Source organism: Sturnira hondurensis, unplaced genomic scaffold (assembly GCF_014824575.4).
Source record: "Sturnira hondurensis isolate 20B ecotype Veracruz unplaced genomic scaffold, ASM1482457v3 Scaffold0018877, whole genome shotgun sequence".
Classification (NCBI taxonomy): Eukaryota; Metazoa; Chordata; class Mammalia; order Chiroptera; family Phyllostomidae; genus Sturnira; species Sturnira hondurensis.
Genome location: NW_028091508.1, coordinates 1729161 through 1748759, shown reverse-complemented (window position 1 = coordinate 1748759; position 19599 = coordinate 1729161). Strand labels below are relative to the sequence as shown.

At 44.9% G+C, this 19599-nt stretch overlaps 1 protein-coding gene across 1 annotated transcript in view; it reads left to right on the top strand.

Annotated features, from left to right (window-relative positions):
• Positions 1-593: 593 nt before the first annotated feature.
• Positions 594-19599, top strand: part of LAMB1 (laminin subunit beta 1) — a 70272-nt gene continuing 51266 nt past the window's right edge. Inside the window, exons 1-8 of the mRNA XM_037070613.1 lie at positions 594-746; positions 889-998; positions 2081-2256; positions 4856-4991; positions 8162-8235; positions 14271-14459; positions 14549-14612; positions 18323-18525. Coding sequence (XP_036926508.1) covers positions 962-998; positions 2081-2256; positions 4856-4991; positions 8162-8235; positions 14271-14459; positions 14549-14612; positions 18323-18525 — 879 coding nt within the window. The 5' untranslated portion in view covers positions 594-746; positions 889-961. The remainder of the gene's footprint in view (positions 747-888; positions 999-2080; positions 2257-4855; positions 4992-8161; positions 8236-14270; positions 14460-14548; positions 14613-18322; positions 18526-19599) is intronic.

The following is a 19599-nucleotide window of genomic DNA, read 5'->3' as shown; positions in this document are numbered from 1 at the left end:
CTGTCCAGGTGAGATGGGAAAAGGTGTCACTTAACAAAAGTGTCGATCGAGAAGTTAACTGAATTAGAGCCATCATCTAGATTTAGATAAGAAGTCTATTTTTAAAAGCAGATGGGTAATGCAATGCCGTGGCCACTTGGGCGGGTCCTAGATAAATGTGTGCGCAAAGGAAGCGAAGTGAAGAGCAGTTTTCTTCCCTGGTACGAAGACACAGATGTCCCGCCTAGTCCAAGCTCAGTGATACCGATGTCAGACAGTTCGTTTCCCAGGAACCAGCCTGACTTGTCGACCCTGTGCAAAGGTTTAACCGGCCTTCCTGAGTGCTTAGGGCAAGAGTTAGTACCGTAGGGCACCTTTTCCTGACTCATTGCTTACAAATGTAAATTGCACGAGAGCGCGGGAGGTCTCGACCAGCCTTCCAAGCCCAGTGATCTGAACACCCACCTCCAAGACCAGTTCAGGCACAGCCCGCCCCCTGCACACCGCTGGAGACCCACCACGGGTGGCAGCCCCGGAGCCCCTCGCGGGGAACTGGAAGAGCCAACCCTGCAGTGACGGCGGCCGCATCCTTAAAACAAAAGCGCCCCTCCAGGCCAAGTTGTGGCCTCCCGCCGCCCTCCCCCTCCGCCGACTCTGCAAATGCGCATGAGCAGAGGCGCCTCCCTCGGTTCCTCCCAAGGCTAAACTTTATAATTCCCTTCTTTGGCTTGGGCTGCCGGCCGCTGGGAGAGCGCTCGCATCGTCGGGTGAGCTGAACAAAGTGGTTGCGCGATATCCCCCTCCCCACCCTCCCACCCCGCGTTTCCGTGGGAGCGGCAGGAAATGGAAGGGCCCCTCGCCTCTCTCTGAACATTTGCCTTTTTCCCCCCACTCCACTGCTCCATAAAGGAACACGGGGAAACGGGGCAAGCGGCTCGGTGATCGCTCCTCTGCCGTGTCCCCTCGGCCGCAGGGACTGGACATGGGGCTGCTCCAGGTGTTCGCTTTCAGTGTCTTAGGTAATTCCGAGGAAACGGTGGGGGAAGGGGTGGGCTTGGATGTGGGGAAAGAAAACCCTAAAGCCTTTTGACCCAGCTTCGAGGGCACTTGGGGGATAGGGAGAGGGACTGGAGTGGAAATTATGCGCTGGGATTAAACCCCAGCGCCATCGGTGGCCGCTGAAGACGGCGCGCGAGGATCATCGCGGACCCGCATACTCTCAGCTCTGTGCCCAGAGCTCTGGGTCCAGCGGCCGCTGCTCCGGACTTTACATATTCCTGCTGGGGCTCTTCACTGTGGGGGGAAGGCTCCTTGGGGTGGCATGGGTCGCTGCGGAAGGCCCCCCGGAGCCCGTTTCCCAGAAAATTGCCCGAGTTGAGCGCAGGCTTCGTCCTGGGAACAGATTGGGGCCATGTGGATTTAATTAACTAGCGCTGTCTGCCCCCGGATGGCGCCAGAAACAGCTGGACGCGGAGCTACCCTGGAATGGCAAAGCGTTGAAGCTGCTGCGGAGCCTCAGGAATTCTCCGCTCGCCCCTCGCTCGAGAAAGCGGACTCCCTCACGAGCCCGCCACCTCTACCCCATATCCAGGGATCTTCGCGCGTGCACGTGCGCGCGTGCACACACACATGCACACACTCTCTCCTGTGCCCCCTTGATCACAGATTTCCGCGCGCACACACATTCGCATTCACAGCGAGGATGCACGGGCTGCCCGTGCACGCAGGTTCACATACACACTCCGGTGCAGATGTGCGGCGTTTGGCTGCCCGCTCACTATATTGCACCCAGGTCAAGTCGCGTCTAAGTGGCGGGACTGCACCTAAGTCTTTTGTGTCCAGAGCTGCCCCCACCCCCGGGGCAAATCAGGGTGGGCGAGATGCCCATGGCTGCTGGATAAGTCAGATCGTATCTCTGTTTCTCCCCAAATTCGCCTCTCCACGTCCCTGCCTTTCCCTCACTCACCTCTCCATTGTCTCTTTTCTGTGCATTCTGCTTTCTTCTGAACCGACACTATCCTGGCCCCTGCTTGTTCCTTTTGCTCGGGCTCGCTTTCTACTCCCAATCCCCATTCCCCACCCCCATCTGCCCCTTCCGCAGCGGTGTTCGGGGTCCGAGTGCGAGGTCAAGAACCCGAGTTCAGCTACGGCTGCGCGGAAGGCAGCTGCTACCCAGCCACCGGCGACCTTCTCATCGGCCGAGCTCAGAGGCTTTCGGTAACCTCGACGTGCGGGTTGCACGCTCCTGAGCCTTACTGCATCGTTAGTCACCTCCAGGTGAGCGCGGAGAGCCCAGCTGGACGCTCTACGCGCACGTCCTCCAGTCCAGACCAAAGGGGCTGGCCCAGGGGACTCCTCATCCTGCCTCCTATCCAGATAGGAAGCGGGCAAGCCAGGGAGGCCCGGGATTCGTCTGGTAACCCACCCTTTTGCCCCATCTCAGTTTGCACAGTTGCATCCGCCAAACGTTTCCTGTGGTCACCGCTGCCGGCACAGGCAGTATGGAAAGACAGGGCTGCAGACAGACCTGGCCTCTGCCGCTGCCCTAACCCGCAGGCTCCAACCCACCCGCTCCGGGGGCTCCAGAAATCCTGTGTGTGTGCGTGCGCGAGCAAGCGCTTAATCTTTCCCCTGTGGAAATACGGGTGAAAAATTTTTTTTTCTTTTCTTTTTTCTTTCTTTCTTTCTAAATAACGAGTAGTGATCTTGGATTTTTTTTTTCAAATTTTGCACTTGGATAAAGGGTATTACAGCGCTGACCTTTGTAAGGTCACTCCAGTCATCGGACAGGTTTTTCTCGCCTCGTTTGGTGCTGTTCTCCCATCCACCTTTATTAGATACGAGGATCAGATGCTTTCTTTTTCAAAAATGACCTGGTTGCCATGGTACCCTGATAGATGAGGACCTAAACGGAATTTCAGGGTGTTTTCTGTTTCTAAAAGTAGGACCAGATTTTAGATTTCAGAAGTCACACTTTTATAAAGTCAACACATTCTAACAGAAAAAGTGGGAACTATCCAGACTGAGAATCCCCTTCCTTGATTTTTAAAAAGGAGACTGATACCTCTGGCCTCTCCGGCAAGCAGGTGTTAATCTCACAAGTGGGGCAAGTTCCAGACCAGTTAGTCTAATTTTGGTTGCTTCATCCACCTGTATGCCTGCCCTTTAGGAGGAAGGCGGTGTGGTATGGTTTACATAGCAGATTCCTTAAAATGGAGTCGCTTTTACAAAGCAGAAGGGGAGCCCATTCTGGAAACCTGATAAATTAAGCTGAAGGAATGTGGTAAAGTGGATTCCACTCATTTGCTTGCAGATTGATGCAGAGATGTCTAGACTGTTTCCTCCTGATTAAAAGGGAGGCTATAATTAAACTTTTTGTAAGTTCTGGTAATTGTTCTTCAGTATTAGTGTGCTTGAAAAGTTAATGAAGGCAGTAGATGTTACCTTTTCTAATGTTAGCATACACATTGTACTTAAAATATTCTGCTAGCATTGACCTCAGAGACCAGGCCATTCTGTAATGAATCGCCCAATCCCGAAACCAGTTTTGACTAGAATGAGATTTGGACTATTTGTGTTAAAAGTAAGTAGAACCAGACTCTCTGGTTTAGGTGATTAGCCAAGAAATTATAGAGTGCTCTCCACAGATACCAGATCTTAAAGAAAGGGGCTGGGCGAGAGCTTTCCTCAGGCATTTAGCGGGTGTAAAAACCGAGTCAGGAAGCTTATGTTTTGTTCATGGTCCCTGAACTGCACGGCTGACTTCTGGTCTCTGTATTTTCATTAGTACATTTTTGCCGGGTTCTAAATTCTTTAGGGAGGAAGAAGATAAATAGATAGAATTGTAAAGTACTGCCAGTTGATAATGTACTCGTAAGAATACCACCCTTGCTTAAATGTTTTTGTAAGATGTGTGTGAGTCTCTATAGATTCCAGTCTCAGTGCATTCTCAGACTCAAGGGTGACCTGCATTTCAGAAAACTTAGGTGGAAACCAGAGCCCTGTGGGGAAGAGGGAACTGTGAAGTCACGCCATTTAAGATTTGCCATGCTGGAATAGGAAGAGGGTTCTTTGAACTCCCCTGACCCAGCTGCCAGGCGGCTCTGCTGCAGCCCCATTGTAGGGAGGAGGAGAGTGAGGAGGGCGCGGTTCAGAGCTACCTGACAACCTGAAGTGTCCTCAGCTCCAGCTCAGGTCTACTTTGCTGTTCTTCAAGTTGGTCACAGTTTATAGTGCTCACAGCACAATGGGGCAGCCTGGTACCCCTGTCCCCAGATATCCGGAGGAGTGTGTTGTTTGTAGGCCACCACCACCAGCTGGTTCACAGTTTGGGCAGAGTAGAAGCTAAGAAATCTTGTTCTGTAGTTCCCAAAGGCTCTTGAGTACATCTGCCTGATAGTTGATTTCTGCCTTATGTAGGTTTTAGGAAATCAGGCCAAGTGAATTGTTTTTTTTTTCTTTCTTTCATTTTCAGTTTGCTTTATGTCAGCAAAAATTCTCTAATACCTATTTTGCATTTTACTTGAAGAGTGAGCTTGTCTAGCTATTTATTGAGATGAAGGCTTAAGCCTAGAAATTTCATTTTGATTAAATTAATAGCCAGTGGAAACAATACCTTCTTTTACTTTTGACCTTGAATTTGCAAAACAGGAGGAAATTTTCAGGAGAATCTCACATGCTGTAAATTAAAGTGGAAGGCATGTGACACGTTATTTAAGTAATGTTGGCACATCCATTTTTTTTCTTTGAAACAAGTAGGTTTGGTTTTTGTATTATGGGCTTGAATTTTATTAAAATTCAAGGTGTGTGTGTGCATGTGTGTGTGTGTGTGTGTATGTGTTATTTCCCAGACTGATGAAAGTCACTTTGCTTTCAGGAGGACAAAAAATGCTTCATATGCAATTCACAAGATCCTTATGATGAGACCCTCAATCCTGACAGTCATCTCATTGAAAATGTGGTCACTACATTTGCTCCAAACCGCCTTAAGATGTGGTGGCAATCTGAAAATGGTATGTGGTTCGTGTGGGAACAAGTTTGTGGAGTGTGATTGGTCACTTGGAAGGGGTTGACAGACTCCTGGGTACTTGTAATTATGGTTCCTCTGTCCTGTGATCATGGCCTTTGATAGATTTACTGCCTGAAGCACTAACTTCTCTGGTAAAATCTGATCCTTCTTCCTGAGCGTGTACTCCCTAAAAGAAAGCAGTCTTTCATGCTAGACCAAAGTCATCCCTAGTCCTCATTCTGAGGGGGGCCTTTGGGGAGGGAGTAGGTGCTAAGGAGGGCGTGGGAAGGCCTGTGTTCTCTCAGGCCCTTATTCTTCTACAAAAATATAGCATCTCATTTGGATCAACCCCAAATGAAAGGGCAGAATCAGCCCCCACCACTATCACCACCTTCCTTCTATCTGAAGAAAAATTGGTAGTACAATGAATAAGTACTAGATGTGATTTTTCAAAGACTCGATCAACGTGTATATGACCCCAAGTCGGTTTCCCCAGTGAGTATGTCAGTTTGATCTTTTGTCTCTTCTTTGCCTTCTGGCTTTTGGTTTAATAAATTCATCAAATATGGTATTACTATCGCTGTGAAATTAAGCCAAAATTATTTTTGCATTTGTTTGAAACTTGAATGCTGAGCTTTGGGGGATAAAGGTAGAGTTACTGTGTTTGTTAATTAACCAGGTACCATTCGATTTTTAAAAAATTATGAGTAAGGTCTCTCACCAGTGAACCTAAGCCTGGCCGTCGAAAGCATGGACACTACTAGATCTGATTGGTAGACACCCTCTACCTGAGCTGTTTGGGGATGCTTGCAGTCATCCATCATTCTGTAAAGAACTTCCTTAATCGATTTCCTCATCATTGACTAGAAAGTCCCACATGCTTTCTAGAAGACTGTTGGTTTCTGGGGAGGGTTGAATTGTTCGTTGGTTGGCCTTGGGACTCCACTGGTTACCAGCTTGATTGAAATAGACTGGTTCCCAGAAAGTGTGTATCTGTTAGAGCTTTATTAATTCTTACAGGAGGATCTCTTGGTCGATAGATCAGTGTGGAAGTTTCTGTAAATCTGCACCTGAACACAGAGGACCCCTGAGATAGTGTAGAGCTTGTTACAATTAATTGAGCATTTCCTGACTGCTCATGTTCTAGGGAAATGGAAAGAGAAGGAGGATGCCCCCGTGTTAGAAAAGAAAGACCGTTCCCATTTTAGGTGATGGCCAATAAAATAGTTCATCACGTGCTGTAGTTCTAAAGAAGAGGTGTTACTTGGTTACATCAGTAAAAATTTTCTGCAACTTTTAATTTTTATGGCAAGAGAAGCCAAATGCCAGAAAGAAGGGTTTTCCAGTGAGAGGGACTTGCTTTCTCTGTCACTCTGAGACAGGGTTAGATGACATGAGGCTGCTGGGGCTTGGTCTCTAGAGGGTCAGAGCAGCGGTTACTGTCGCCTGTCATTTCTCTGTCATCTGACAGTGGGAGTCACAATTAAGGACTCTCTGTATAAGTGTGATTTTATCTACTTTCTGTGTTTTTTGTCCAAACCGAGCTTTCCATGGTGGCATTAAATTATCAGTTCTTGGGCTTGGCATGTATAGCTGCTTTCAATTTCCCCTTCATGGTGATCCATTCCTAGGTCCGACAGAAATCAAATACACCATGTAAGAACGGTCTTCTTTCTTCTCGCTGGATTTTTCTTCCCATATTAAAAAAAAACTGTAGTGCTTTACTAGGTTATAAATCTAAAGTGGAATGTGCTTTTAGGCCACACATCGCAGCACATGGTCTTATGTTGCAGAAATGGTACTAGTCTTGTTTGTACTTTCTATTGTTTCGTTATCTCTTTATTTGGAACAAACATTTCACATTTTTGAAAAGATTTTATTCACTTATTTTTAGAGGGGAAGGGAAGGAGAGAGGGAGAGAAATATCAATGTATGGTTGCCTCTCCTGAGTCCCCTGCTGGGAACTGGCCTGCAACCCAGGCATGTGCCCTGACTGGGGATCGAACCTCGATCGTCTGGTTCGCAGGCCCCAGGCTCAATCCACTGAGCTACACCAGCCAGGGCAACATTTCACATTTTTTAAAAGCTTGGGCGAAGAGAGACATATGGTTGCTTGGCTAACATTTCACATGAAAAGAAATGTCCAGAACAGGTTTATAATATGGTTCTTTTTAATAATTTGGTAAAGCTAGGATGATTATAATGTTTTTCTGTAACATTCCAGCTCACATCCGTTCCAGTGACCCCTCTCCCCTCCCCCAATTGACTTGGTAGTTTCCCAGCTGGAGAGTTTATTTCGAAAGCCCGACTGATTTCCTGAAAATACAGCAGCTGGCGATGTGATTCATTCTGACCCATTCCTGCCTTCTAGCGTTTGAGGCTTCCTTTGCTCTGGAAGACGGGCCCTGAACGCCCTCTGAGGTGCAGGAAAGGTGGAAGGGCTCCTCTGCCCAACAGGCAGGGCCCAAGGCGTTGGGGCGGAGATGAGGCCCAGCGCTGGAATTCCAGTGGCCTTTCTGTGTGTTGTAGTCGGTCTGATGTGCCCGGGGGGCACGGTGCAAAGGCTCATTTGTTTGTTCAGGCTTTCCCCTCAAAGAGGAGATGTTAGTGTTTGTCTGGGCTAGTTTGTTTATGGGACCAGCGCTTTATCTCTTTGGCATCATTTTTCAATTATGGAAATGGATCCAAAGCCTTCCCCATCAGAAATGGGTTTCTCTAAATTGGAGTGTAACTCTTGTTTTCCTTACTGCTACATGAAAAAAAAAAGGAGTATCTGTGTTTCTCCTGAGGGAGGATTGTGTCCTGTGATTTATACCGAAAGGCAAGCCCCTGCCGTGCTCAGGAAGTGCCCCTCTCCTTTCCCCTTGGAGAGCCTCTTGGCTTAGAGGGGTGGGAAGATTTCCCTGTTTCCTAAGTAAAGATGTCCTTGACCCAGCTAGAGGCTGCTGCCAGATGTCGCCTTCCAGTGGGCAGAAGGATTTGTGGAAGATTGAAGGATCCTTCGGATTTGTGCTTCACCACCTCAGTCAGGACGGGGGTTTATTGTCGTCTTGTCTGCCTCTTCAGGCACAGAGGATTTCTATGAGGAGCATAATGATAACTTAAGAAAATAGTCTCAAGTGTTCACAGATGTTCCTGATTTCCTTACTGCTCCTTTTTTTTTAAAATCTGTAGGCGTGGAAAATGTAACCATCCAACTGGATTTGGAAGCAGAATTCCATTTTACTCATCTCATTATGACCTTCAAGGTAAGGAATCCATAACTTCCTCACAAGGGACATGAGAGCACTGCATTCTCCCTTTCAGAACTGGTGTCTGTTGTGAACTGACCTGAATGGGAACTTAAATATTATTGTTGCCATCATCAGTGGGGCTAATTGGGCAATTTTTTAAATATGGGCATAAATAACTGTGCTTAACCAATACTCTATCTGCATGCCAGTAAGTAAAGAAAGCCATTATTCTAAGGTAATTAAACTGTAAACTTTTAATCAAGTATCTTTTTATTTCCCCATGGAGAGAGGCAGCTCTGACTCTCCCAAACCACAACAAAACATCTGGAGAGTAAATCCCTGATCTGAAATGCTGAGTTTGGTAACTGAAAAGGAAGTGTATTGTCTTTAGTTTCCAAGGTTTTGCAAAATTTGTGAGAACAGTTTACAGTTCCTTAAGAAGTGTGCATGCCTTCTTAAATGTGGATTTTCTCATCCTTTTTCTTTTTGAGATGTAAAATGACTCCAGGATGAGGGAATGTCTCTGCATAAAGTCCCTTTGTTTCTTCTCAAGCAGCTGTTTGGAAATGACAGGCTTCACAGGGCTTAGAGTATATGCTGGTGCCCACCAAGCCCATAATTTACTTACTATTTCTCAGATGCAAATCACTTGTGAATAGTTTCCAGTTGCAGCTAGGGGCCTTATCTGCACCCTCTCAGGTTAGGAAAAGGTGCCAGGTTAGTTTACCATGTGGGCAGGTAGCCATGAAAGTCTCATTTGTATCTGCTACTGAAGCCTGCGAGGCTGGGGCACGTGTGGGCGTGGAGGTCAGAACGTGACTGGGAGGGATGCTGGGCCTGAGGAGGAAGGTTTACACAGTGACACTGAGAGGGTGGGAAAGGCTTCCCCTCAACACCTTCCGCACTTACTCCTTGTTCCTTCATTTATCACACACTCAACCTGGCAGTTAGAATTAAAACTCAGCTAGGTGTAAGGATTTTGCCTTCCTGTTATGTGACACCTGAATATACTTAGTCATCTTTATTAATGTTTATGGTCCTATTTTTTACTCTGGAAAGGGTATCTGTTTACATACATGGGTAGTTCTGAGTTCCTTTATATCCAAAAGTCCTTTGGGCACATATTCTATAGTTGAAACTCATTCAAGTGAGTACAATGGGCCAGAGGTGCAGTTCTGCCCAGAAGTACAGAAGGCCAGATGGAGGAGGTGGTGATTTAACGGAGATGTGAAGAATGGGAACAAGGTGTCACACTTTATGAGCGAGAACTCATCTTTGGGTTCTAGTTCATGTGTGAAAAACAGTCTCTATGGTGGTGACTTGCACGTGAACCTGCATTCTGCCCTTTACTGGCGTGCATGGCCAGAGCTTCGTCTTCCCCCTTTGGAAAGTGCAAATAGCAGTAACACCTACGTTATAGGGTTGTGTGACCTCTATACCCTCTGCCTTGGGAATAGGGGTAATCTCACTACCCTTGCCTAGTAGGATAGGCCTCAGTGGGATTTCCTAGTGGGATTTCGTTTCCTAGTGGGGAACTAATGTGATCGTTTTTATATATGCTAATACTTGGCCCAGAACTGCTTCTGCAAATATTTACTGAGACATGAGTAAGTAAATGAATGAGTCTAACTACCTTCCATTTGTAAGAAACTGCTCCAGGTTTTATGGGATGTTTTAAAGATAATGGAGTTATTGCCCTCCTGGAACTTCCCATTTTCTCGGGGAGAAATGAACTTGCAAATAACTATCATACACGGCTGAGTGTGCTAATGGTTACAGCAGAAGGTCAGATAATGCGCGTTAGCACAGAGGAGTGTGAGATTAATTTTAGCCTGGGATACGAGAGGAAGCTTCATGAGGAGAGGCCTGGGGCTGCCCTTGACCTGTGCCAGGAAGCACAAGCAGGATTTCAGAGGGAGGAAGTGGAAGAAGAGCTGTCCTGGGCAAAGGAAACAGTCAGAGAGCATACCTCTGGCAGGGTCTGTTCAGCACAACAATGTAGATTTACCTTGACCTTGGGGTGGTGAGGGGAGGAAGGGAAGTAAGAGGACAGAAGGACTCGACTCCTTCCTGAGGAGTGTGAATTTTACAGGAAATAGGGAGCAACTGACAGGAAGTGAGACCTGTATTTCAGGATGGGAGGCAAGCGGAAATGCAAAGGAGGGCCTGGGGCAGCTCTTGTGGAGGTCAGTGTGTAAAAAGCGCTGACTCAGGAGAGGACTGGTGTCCGTGCAGAGGCTGTCTGGGATTCTCAGCCCCGATGTCTCGGCAGCATTACGAGAAGCTTCTTTAGATGGCACATATGCCCTGTGACCCTGCTACTGCTGCCTCTGAGAATGATCACCCAGACGTGGAGCCTGTTTTGTAAGGTCAGTTGGACCCCTTAGAATCAAAGGTTAAACCGTGAATTAGAGAAAGATTAGAAGCAGAGCAGTGGGAGGAAGGGTAACGACAGGGATAGCTTAAAGATGACTCACTGTCTAAGCTGAGTGGCTAGGAGGGTGGTGATACCCTCAACAATAGTGAGGACCGGAAGGGCATGAGAATGAGTACATGTCATGCTTACTCCTGTTTGCCATGGTCACGGCCGATTGCTAAGTGGATTGCATTTTCTTAGGCTGGCAAAATTCATTCAGCATATACACAGCGTTTTTGTATATGGCCAGATGTTTCCAAATCCACAGCCCCTTTATTTAGTATAAATTCAGAGGCATCTGTGCAGCACTGTGAGGCCTTGAAAAGGTTGGTGACTAAGCAGAGAGTGTGGAAAGTCTTCCATTCTGTTGGTAAAATGTGTTGTTCTCATTTCCAGCAGCTTCCTCATTCCACAGGAAATTGGATAACCTGTCAATGGTCCTTTGGGACTTAGACATTTACAGAAAGGAGCGAGAAGGAAGCATAGCAAGGCCTGGCTATAAGGCTTTTCCTCTCTGCTCCCCGGTGACACAGACGTCAGGCTAGTCTCTCCCAGGTGTCGCTCGCCATCTAGGAGCTGTTCTTGTGGGGAGCTTGCCCTGCTTCAGTTGGCTACTGGGTTTTCTCCCTGACCTTACAGTTCTAATTAAGTATCATTTTTTATATTCCTGAATTGGTTAAGAAAAAAAAGAAGAGGAGGAACCTGAGCCACTCGTCATTGAATAAGTCAAAGAACCTGTCAAGATGTGATCTTCCGTTTCCTTACCTTTGTCTCCTTTTATCAGTGGAAAAGACCATCAGAATTATTAAGAGAGGCGAGTGGAGACCTGGGGATGAGCCAATTTATACCATAGTTGTCACCCAAATCTCTGTCAAGTGCCAGTTTTAATTCAGAAGTGTCTTTGTGCAGCTTCTGTTTAACTTTCTTGATCTTCATTGTAACCTGGCTTTCACTTTACCCTGTTCATCAGTGGCTGAGCATTTGCCTACTCTTAGTGCTCATTCTGCTTCATCTCTGATTTCCAGTTGACCCTGCTCACAACACCCACCCCCCAACTTCTATCCTGCCTCTGTTTCTAGGACTTTTGTCTGTTATTCCCTCTTCTCTGAAATCCATTGTTCAGTCTTCTATTATGCCACTAGCCAGTGAGGCAGAAAGGTAGGTTTGGTCTTGGGCTTGAATCTGAGCTCCACAGGTGGCTAGCAAGTCAGCTGATGTCTCTCAGCCACAGTTTCTTCATCCGTTAAGGTAAGTGTGTTGTGAGGCTGTTTGGTTCCCTGGGGTTCCATTCGAAGTCCCGCAGACTGGACGGCTTAAACAGTGGTCCGAGCTCAAGGTATCGGCAAAGTTGGTTCCTTCTATGGCCTTTTCTTTCCTGGACTTAGAGATAACTATCTTGTCTTTTTGCCTTCACGTGGTCTCCCTTCTGTCCTTGTCTGTATCTTAATCTCTTCTTCTAAGGACAGCAGTCACAATGGATTAGGACCCACTCCAGCGACCTCATTTTACTTTATCCCTTTAAAGAGCCTACCTCCAAATACAGTCGAAGTCTGAGGTACTGAGGGTTAGGTCTTCAGCATAAGAATTTGGGGAGGATAGAGTTCAGCCCATAACAGAATGTTAAATGAAAGAATGTAATTAAAGTTCTGGGCACCATTCTCTTTTCTCCCTTGTCTAGCCCTTTGTGGATGCATTTTCCTGGAGCCCCGACTTTGGCTCTCTTTTATCTTGTCCTTTGCTCTTTGGGGACATATTATATGTGTGGAAGTTTCAAATATTGTAAGTTACAGTGAATCCCAAATCCATGTTTCAAGCTCCATTCTTGCAGCCATGTGCTTGACCACTGTTTTGTTTTTTTAATATTTTGTTTGTTTATTTTTAGAGAGGGGGGAAGGGAAGGAGAAAGAGTGGGAGAGAAACATCAATGTGTGGTTGCCTCTCTTCTGCCCCCTCCTGGGGACCTGGCCTGCAACCCAGGCATGTGCCCTGACTGGGAATCAAATGGCGACCCTTTGCTTCACAGGCCCGTGCTCAATCCACTGAGCTGCACCAGCCAGGGCTTGACCACTGTTTTTAATTGTCTAGTGGGTGTCACCATACGGTTGGCTCACATGTCATTAGTGCAGAACCAAATGCCCTCACATCTCGAAGACACACAGTTGTTTGTGTCTTCGTTACTAGTAGCACAGTCCTCCCAGCTACCCAAGCTCAGGTGTCTGTTTCTTTCCTCTCCCTCCCTTTCCACTGAAGTCTAATTCAATGTATTTTACTTTTAATAAATTTTCAGAGTGGTCAATTCCAACCTGTTATCTGTATTCAAACTGTAAAACTTGAGTTACACCCTTCATCTTTTTTCTATTGTGTGGTTTCATTTTGTCCAGTTAAATCTTTGTGTTTCCCTTTCGTTGCATGAAGATGAAAACTAAACCCCTTCCCACGGCAGGCAAACCCCTTCCTGTTCTGCCCTGTGAGACCTCTTCCGCCACCTGCAGCTTCCTCCGCCCCTGCCTGGGAAGCACCCAGTTACCCTTTTAAGATTTAGTTTGATGTCATCTCTCTGAAGCATTCGCCAGTTTTGTGTGTGGTCAAATATACATAACATGAAATTTGCCTTTTTAACCCTTTTAAGGACAGTTCAGCGGGAGTAGGCATATGCACAACGTTACTGTCACCACTGCCTCCAGGACTTCTTTATCATTCCCCACAGACACTCTGCACCGTAAGCAGCAGCTCCTTCCTGACCCCTCCCACCACCCCTGGAAACCTCTGTTCTGCTGTGTCTCTGTGCGCTTGCCAATCCCAGACATTCAGTGCAAGTGGAATCATACAGTATTTGTCCTTTTGTGCCTGGCTTATTTCACTTGCCGGAATGTTTTCAAGGCTCATCTATGTTGGAAATATTAGAATTTCATTCCTTTTGATGGTCAAGGAGCATTTCATTGCAGGGATATAATTTGTATTTATCCATTCATTGGTTGATGGACATTTGAGTTGTTTCTCCTGTTTGACTGTTGTGCATAATGCTGCCGTGAACGTTCTTGTACACGTATTGGTCTGAGTCTGTTACCGGTCCTTTTGGGTGTATGGCTAGGAGTGGAACTGCAGGATTCCCCAGATTCTTGAGTTAGTAATTCCTTTCTCTTGCTTTCCCAAAGCACACCACACGTGACTCTACTCTGATGCGTGACATATTGTGTGTAAATGATTTATACCCATGCTGATACCTCATCGGACTGTCTAGAGTGTGTGCGTGGTACCGAGTAGCAGGTACTACACATCCATTGATAATTAAATGAACAGTTAAAAGAAGAAGCACTCAAACTGAACAATCGTATTATGTGTCTGGTGACTAAATATACCAAGACTTGACTGTTACTAAGCCCTCCTTATAGTCAGCTTCTAAAGAGAACCAGCTGACTGACCTTGGGTGGGGTGGGAGCAAGTGCAGTTTCGGGGGCAGACACTTACCTCGTGAGAAGAGGCTCTGTGGAGCCGTCTGAAGTATCTGAAACCCAGCTGCATTCTGAAGTACCGACCACATGCAGTCGGTTGAGTGATACTGTCCTCAGAGATTTTTTTTAAAAACCCTTACAGATAAAAAACATTACATGAGTCTTTTCCACCCTGTCTTTAGACATTCCGCCCAGCTGCCATGCTAATAGAACGGTCCTCTGACTTTGGGAAGACGTGGGGCGTGTACAGATACTTTGCTTATGACTGTGAGAGCTCCTTTCCAGGCATTTCAACTGGCCCCATGACAAAAGTCGACGATATAATTTGTGATTCCCGATATTCTGACATTGAACCATCAACAGAAGGAGAGGTTTGTGTGCTTTTTTGTATCGCATTCTACTTGCAGATCTAGTTTTTGATCATTGCAAAAATACCAATTACTCTTCTATCTATTTTTAGGTGATATTTCGTGCTTTAGATCCTGCTTTCAAAATAGAAGATCCTTATAGTCCAAGAATACAGAGTAAGCTTGTTTTCAGATAAAAGTTTGATAGAAAATAGCAATCACAGAAGAACTTTTACCCAGAGTGCTTCTACCCCAAATCCAAATATTCAGTGCTAAATCTACCCTCTTCATTTATTCTTTCTCTGCAATACCCTACCGGAAGCTTTCGAAATCAGCAGTCATCAGAATCCTCACTGATGGGGAATGCATTTTGATAAGAGTAAAAAATTTTGTCACAGATACTCAAACAGTTATGCTTCTCATAGCACCTTATTTATTTTATTGCTCAGTATATGTATATATGTGTATATATATGTGTGTGTATAGATTAGGCTATTAGCTAAAGCTGTTATAACAAAGGGTCTCCCAAAATACAGTGGATCAAATAAATGGAAGTTTATTTCTCTCTCACAAAATCACCCACAGGAATTTTTGGGGAAAAGTAGCTCAGTTGCGATGAGTAGGCTCACCAGATAAAATACAGATTGACACCTAGTTAAATTTTACCTGTACATAAACAATGAGTTTTTTTTTTTAGTATAACTATGTCCTATGTGATATTTGGGACATAATTATACTAAAAAATGACTATTTATCTGAAATTCAAATTTAACTGAGCATCTTGTATCTTTATTGCTAAATCTGGCATCCCTAGCCAGTACGTGACCCCGATTCCCAGGTTCCTTCTGTCTTACTGTCTTTGTCCATATAGTTAGCGCTGGTTAAATATAGTTAGGGCTTTGTCCATATAGTGCTGGGAGGGGAGAAAGTGAGGGGCAAGTGACACAGAGCTGTTATCACTTCTACTTGCATTCCATTGGCTATAATTAGTCACATGGCTACACTGCAGGGGCCTCTGCGGAAGATCTCTCACCGCTGCCCCCATGCTCTCTCACACTCTTAGCGGGGCTCTTATTGTCAAAGGAAGGAAAGAAGAAAGAATAGTAAGGGGAAATCAGAAGTCTCAGCCATGCTCAATGTGCTCAACAAGGTGAGGGTTGTATCTCCATTTCCCAGCTGAGTAAACTGAGGCTCAGAGTTGAAAAACAGGTATGAGGTGACATTAAATAATGTCACTCAGATCTTGAACCATTATGTTAGGATTCTTCGTCCAGAGCTCTTTGCAGCGTTCAGTAACATTGCTATGTGTTTACAGAATTACATTTTGATCTTTTGGGGAGGCAGAATGTGCACTAATTAAAAGAATGGGCTTTGGAGTCAGACAGATTTAGGTTTAAATTCCCGTGCAATATATTATAATAGCTATGTGACCTAGGGCAAGTCATTTGCTTAAAACTTTTCTTCAGTCTCTGTGGTTTTTTTTCCATCTGTAAATGGAGAGAGTAATATTGACCTTAGGGTTGTTTAGAGAGTTAATATGTGTAAACCACCTACCAAAATGCATGACTCATAGAAAGTTTCCAGTGCATTGAAGCTACACTATTATTGTTATTGCTCTCAGCTGTGGCTTGGGTCTTGCGTAGACCTGGTCCTGTGGTCCGGGTGAAAGGGTGAGGCCCTCTCCTGCCGCTGAGGTGCCTGCAGTCAGGTGAGAAGGGGCAGGCTGATTCTTCCCTGCCAAGCAGGGCCCTGTTTTAACCAAGGCCCCATGGAACTACCAGCCTGAAGAATGGAAGAAGTCCAGGGAATATTGCCAGAAAAATGCTGTTTCCTCACTTAACTTAATTTTGCATGTGGCCCAGATGCCGCTGGTCTGTACTTTATTTACTCTTTCATTCTGTTGTAAAACAAATGTTTAATGCCTCGTCCAGTCCTGTGCCGTTTATGGGTGAGCTCTGCGAGGCCCGCCCACCCTGCTCTCAAAATCCATTTGTGAGAAATGTCCCCTGGGCCCTGCAACAGCCCACCCTCCTCCCCGCAACGCCAAGTCCCTGAAAGGACTCACAGTCTCTCCGCTTTAGGTGAAGTTTGTGGGACTTGGGGAATGTGTTGACATGATAATCCTGTTGTCTTCTCTTGTTAGATGGCATTAGGAAAATCTATTTCTGTATCAAAGAAGCATCCATTTCAGCTGTTCCATGCTTTTAATTTACTTTGTAATCAAGGGAACAATATCTCTTTAGTTATTTCTATTGTTGAGACCTTTGAGATTCACTTCAGAAGTGATTTTCGCCTCTTAGAACACCAGTCAGTGCAATGCTGAGTTGTTAAATATGGCAGGAAAGTGGAGCGGAGTGTGTTTGCCCTTCTGAAGGTTTCCAACAAAGATCAGTTCAAGGGCTTCTAAATACTCCAGCTGCTCCTCAAGTTTGTTGTTTGGCCTCTCGTCAATAGGCACTTGTGCTCTCTCCGTGCAGGAGCATTTGTGCAGGAGGAAATGTTGGCATTCATAAGTTCCATTCAGCTCAGTAGACCACAGTTTCTCTGTTTAGTTTTTGGTTTTACAAAGAGCCCAAGTTTAACGCATGGACTCATGGACTTTCTCTTTCAACCCACAGCTCTTTCTATAATCTCTATTGTAAGCTATGCATATATTATAAGTGTTTAACATCGAACTTGGGCTTTGAAAGCATCTGATGCGCTGGGCCAATCCCCTGTTGCCCTGTGCCGTAAATGATAACAATACGTCAGCAGAGACGAAAGTGAATCGTAGGAGCAGTTTCGGGCTACAGAGCTAAGTGGTAGGGCAGATGGACCGACCAATCTTTTGGGGTCCACTTTAGCTAGAACAACGTGGTAATCAATGAAAACATTGGTCAGAACGTGGAATGGCTCTTAAAAAGTGACTACAGATTGCAGTTGACAGCCCAGCTTTCATAGTCAGCAGAGGTCTGTAGACCCAGGAAAAAGAAGATAAAATAAGACAAATGGGTCTACGAGTGACTTGTATGTAGGAGAATAATCTGCCCCAACACCCTAATACTAAACTCTACTAAACTCCTTTACCCTCCTGCCCCTACATTGTGTTGGTAATTGTATTGGTGAATTTGCATCATAAACTATGACAAAAAAGTTACAGATCCTCATGCTGCTTGAAAACTTGGTTGACATATTCTGTATCTGGGTTGTGTTTCTCCTAGGGTGTTAGGTCTATTTTAGTAACTTGGATTTCATCTAAATGGCGGGCAGTTCCAATAGTGTTTTCCTCTGCAAAAATAAACACAAATACAAGGTAGGGCCAGAGTAGGTGTACGTTGTGAGTATGTAAAACATCATTTATTCTTGTATTATTTGTTAAGTATTGTATTATTTTACATACAGAAATTGTAAACCTACTTTTGCCCCACCCTGTATGTTTCTTTCTGTTGTATGATAATATTAATGAGAATTTGGGGTACCGTGATAAAACCTTTCCCACCTGAGTGGAGTTTTCTGATTTTGAGAATGACGCTAATTGCTATGGAAACCAGATGGCACTGCAATAGTTTAGTTTGCTACATGCCAGTAGGTCCTGGTAATCATGCAACCACATTCTTAAATTTGTCCACTCTTATAGTTCTTCCTGAAACGTTAGTCTGCAAATAAATCCATCATAGAATAAACATTCTCGTTAAACTCATAAGAAGGTCGTAACCTTTCTTCCTTCCAGAGAGTGTCGCATTATGTTCAGTTTTACTGCTGTGATCATCTAGATCATACAAGGGGGGTAAACCCGACTTAAGTCATTTTTATTTGCCAAGTCTTTCTATGAAGAGAAAAGATGTATAATTGCAAAAGAAGTCTTGCTCATTTGATTAGATTTTTCATCTCCTTGGTGGCCTTCATAGATCTCTTAAAAATCACCAACTTGAGAATCAAATTTGTGAAACTGCATACTTTGGGAGATAACCTTCTGGATTCCAGAATGGAAATCAGGGAGAAGTACTACTACGCCGTGTATGACATGGTAGTTCGCGGAAATTGCTTCTGCTACGGCCATGCCAGCGAATGCGCCCCCGTGGGCGGAGTCAATGAAGAGGTGGAAGGAATGGTAAGCAAGCGTTCCATGTGGCTTTCTCCTTTCTACAGGTGAAAAAGAAAAATTGAAGCTAGTCCTACCTTAAGCTTTTCACATTTTCTAGGGATTTTATTTTTTCAGACTTACAGTTAGGCCTTTGTACCATGGTCGATTTTTCTTTGCTGACTTCCTTGGACTATGAAACTGTAAGGACTGCTCATAGACACTGAATTCATTTTTGGGATTTGTTGCTGTGGGCTGTTGCTGCAGTAGGTATTTTAATCAACAAATGTTAAAAATGTTTTCTAAATAATATTCTTCATTTACTTTAGGAGGGATGAAAAATCACAAGCATTCCAATCTTTATGGTAGAAGATATAAATTGATCCTAGTCCACAGAGCCTGGCAATTTGAACCCTGAACCACAGGATACCATTTAGGAATCAAGTGGACTTTGTTTCTTTGTATCTTCTAGTTTTGCTTTTCCCCATGTTTTCGAATTTTGTACTTTTAAAAATTTTGAATTTGGGAGATTTGCAAAATGGATAAAGTTGGAGTACTTTACCACTTTCTGAGTGTACTTATAATTTTTGTAGACCCATAGGATTTTAAAGCCAGACAAGAATTATTAAACCCACTGTCCTTATTAGAAGAAACCAGAGAGTAAGTAATTTGCCAGAGGGCTTTAAATTAGCAAATGCAGGTGGAAATTCAAATCTGGCTCTCCTCAGTCTGCCCCAGGGATCCTTCCATCCTGGTGAAGGCAGTGCCTTGCTGACTTGCTGTTTGCCTTTTCATAGCCTGTTAGTTTTCATCTAAGAAGGTACAGGATTGAGTGTAGTTGACTGTCTAAAACTTGTCTTCCTTTTCTTCCATTTAGAAATTTATTGCATAGTTAAAGGAGAATTTTTAACGGAGCCTAAAAGGGAGATTTATCCTAGGTTTGTTGGCTGTATCTTTCAGAGAACTCTATGAAGAAACATTTACTTGTTAATGTAACACATTGTGTGTGTACCTAATGTCATGTCACTGTCATGCATCTCACAGTACCTTGGACTGTTTATTCAGAAACTGTAGAGTCCTATGGTATGTACTCGAGCTATATTT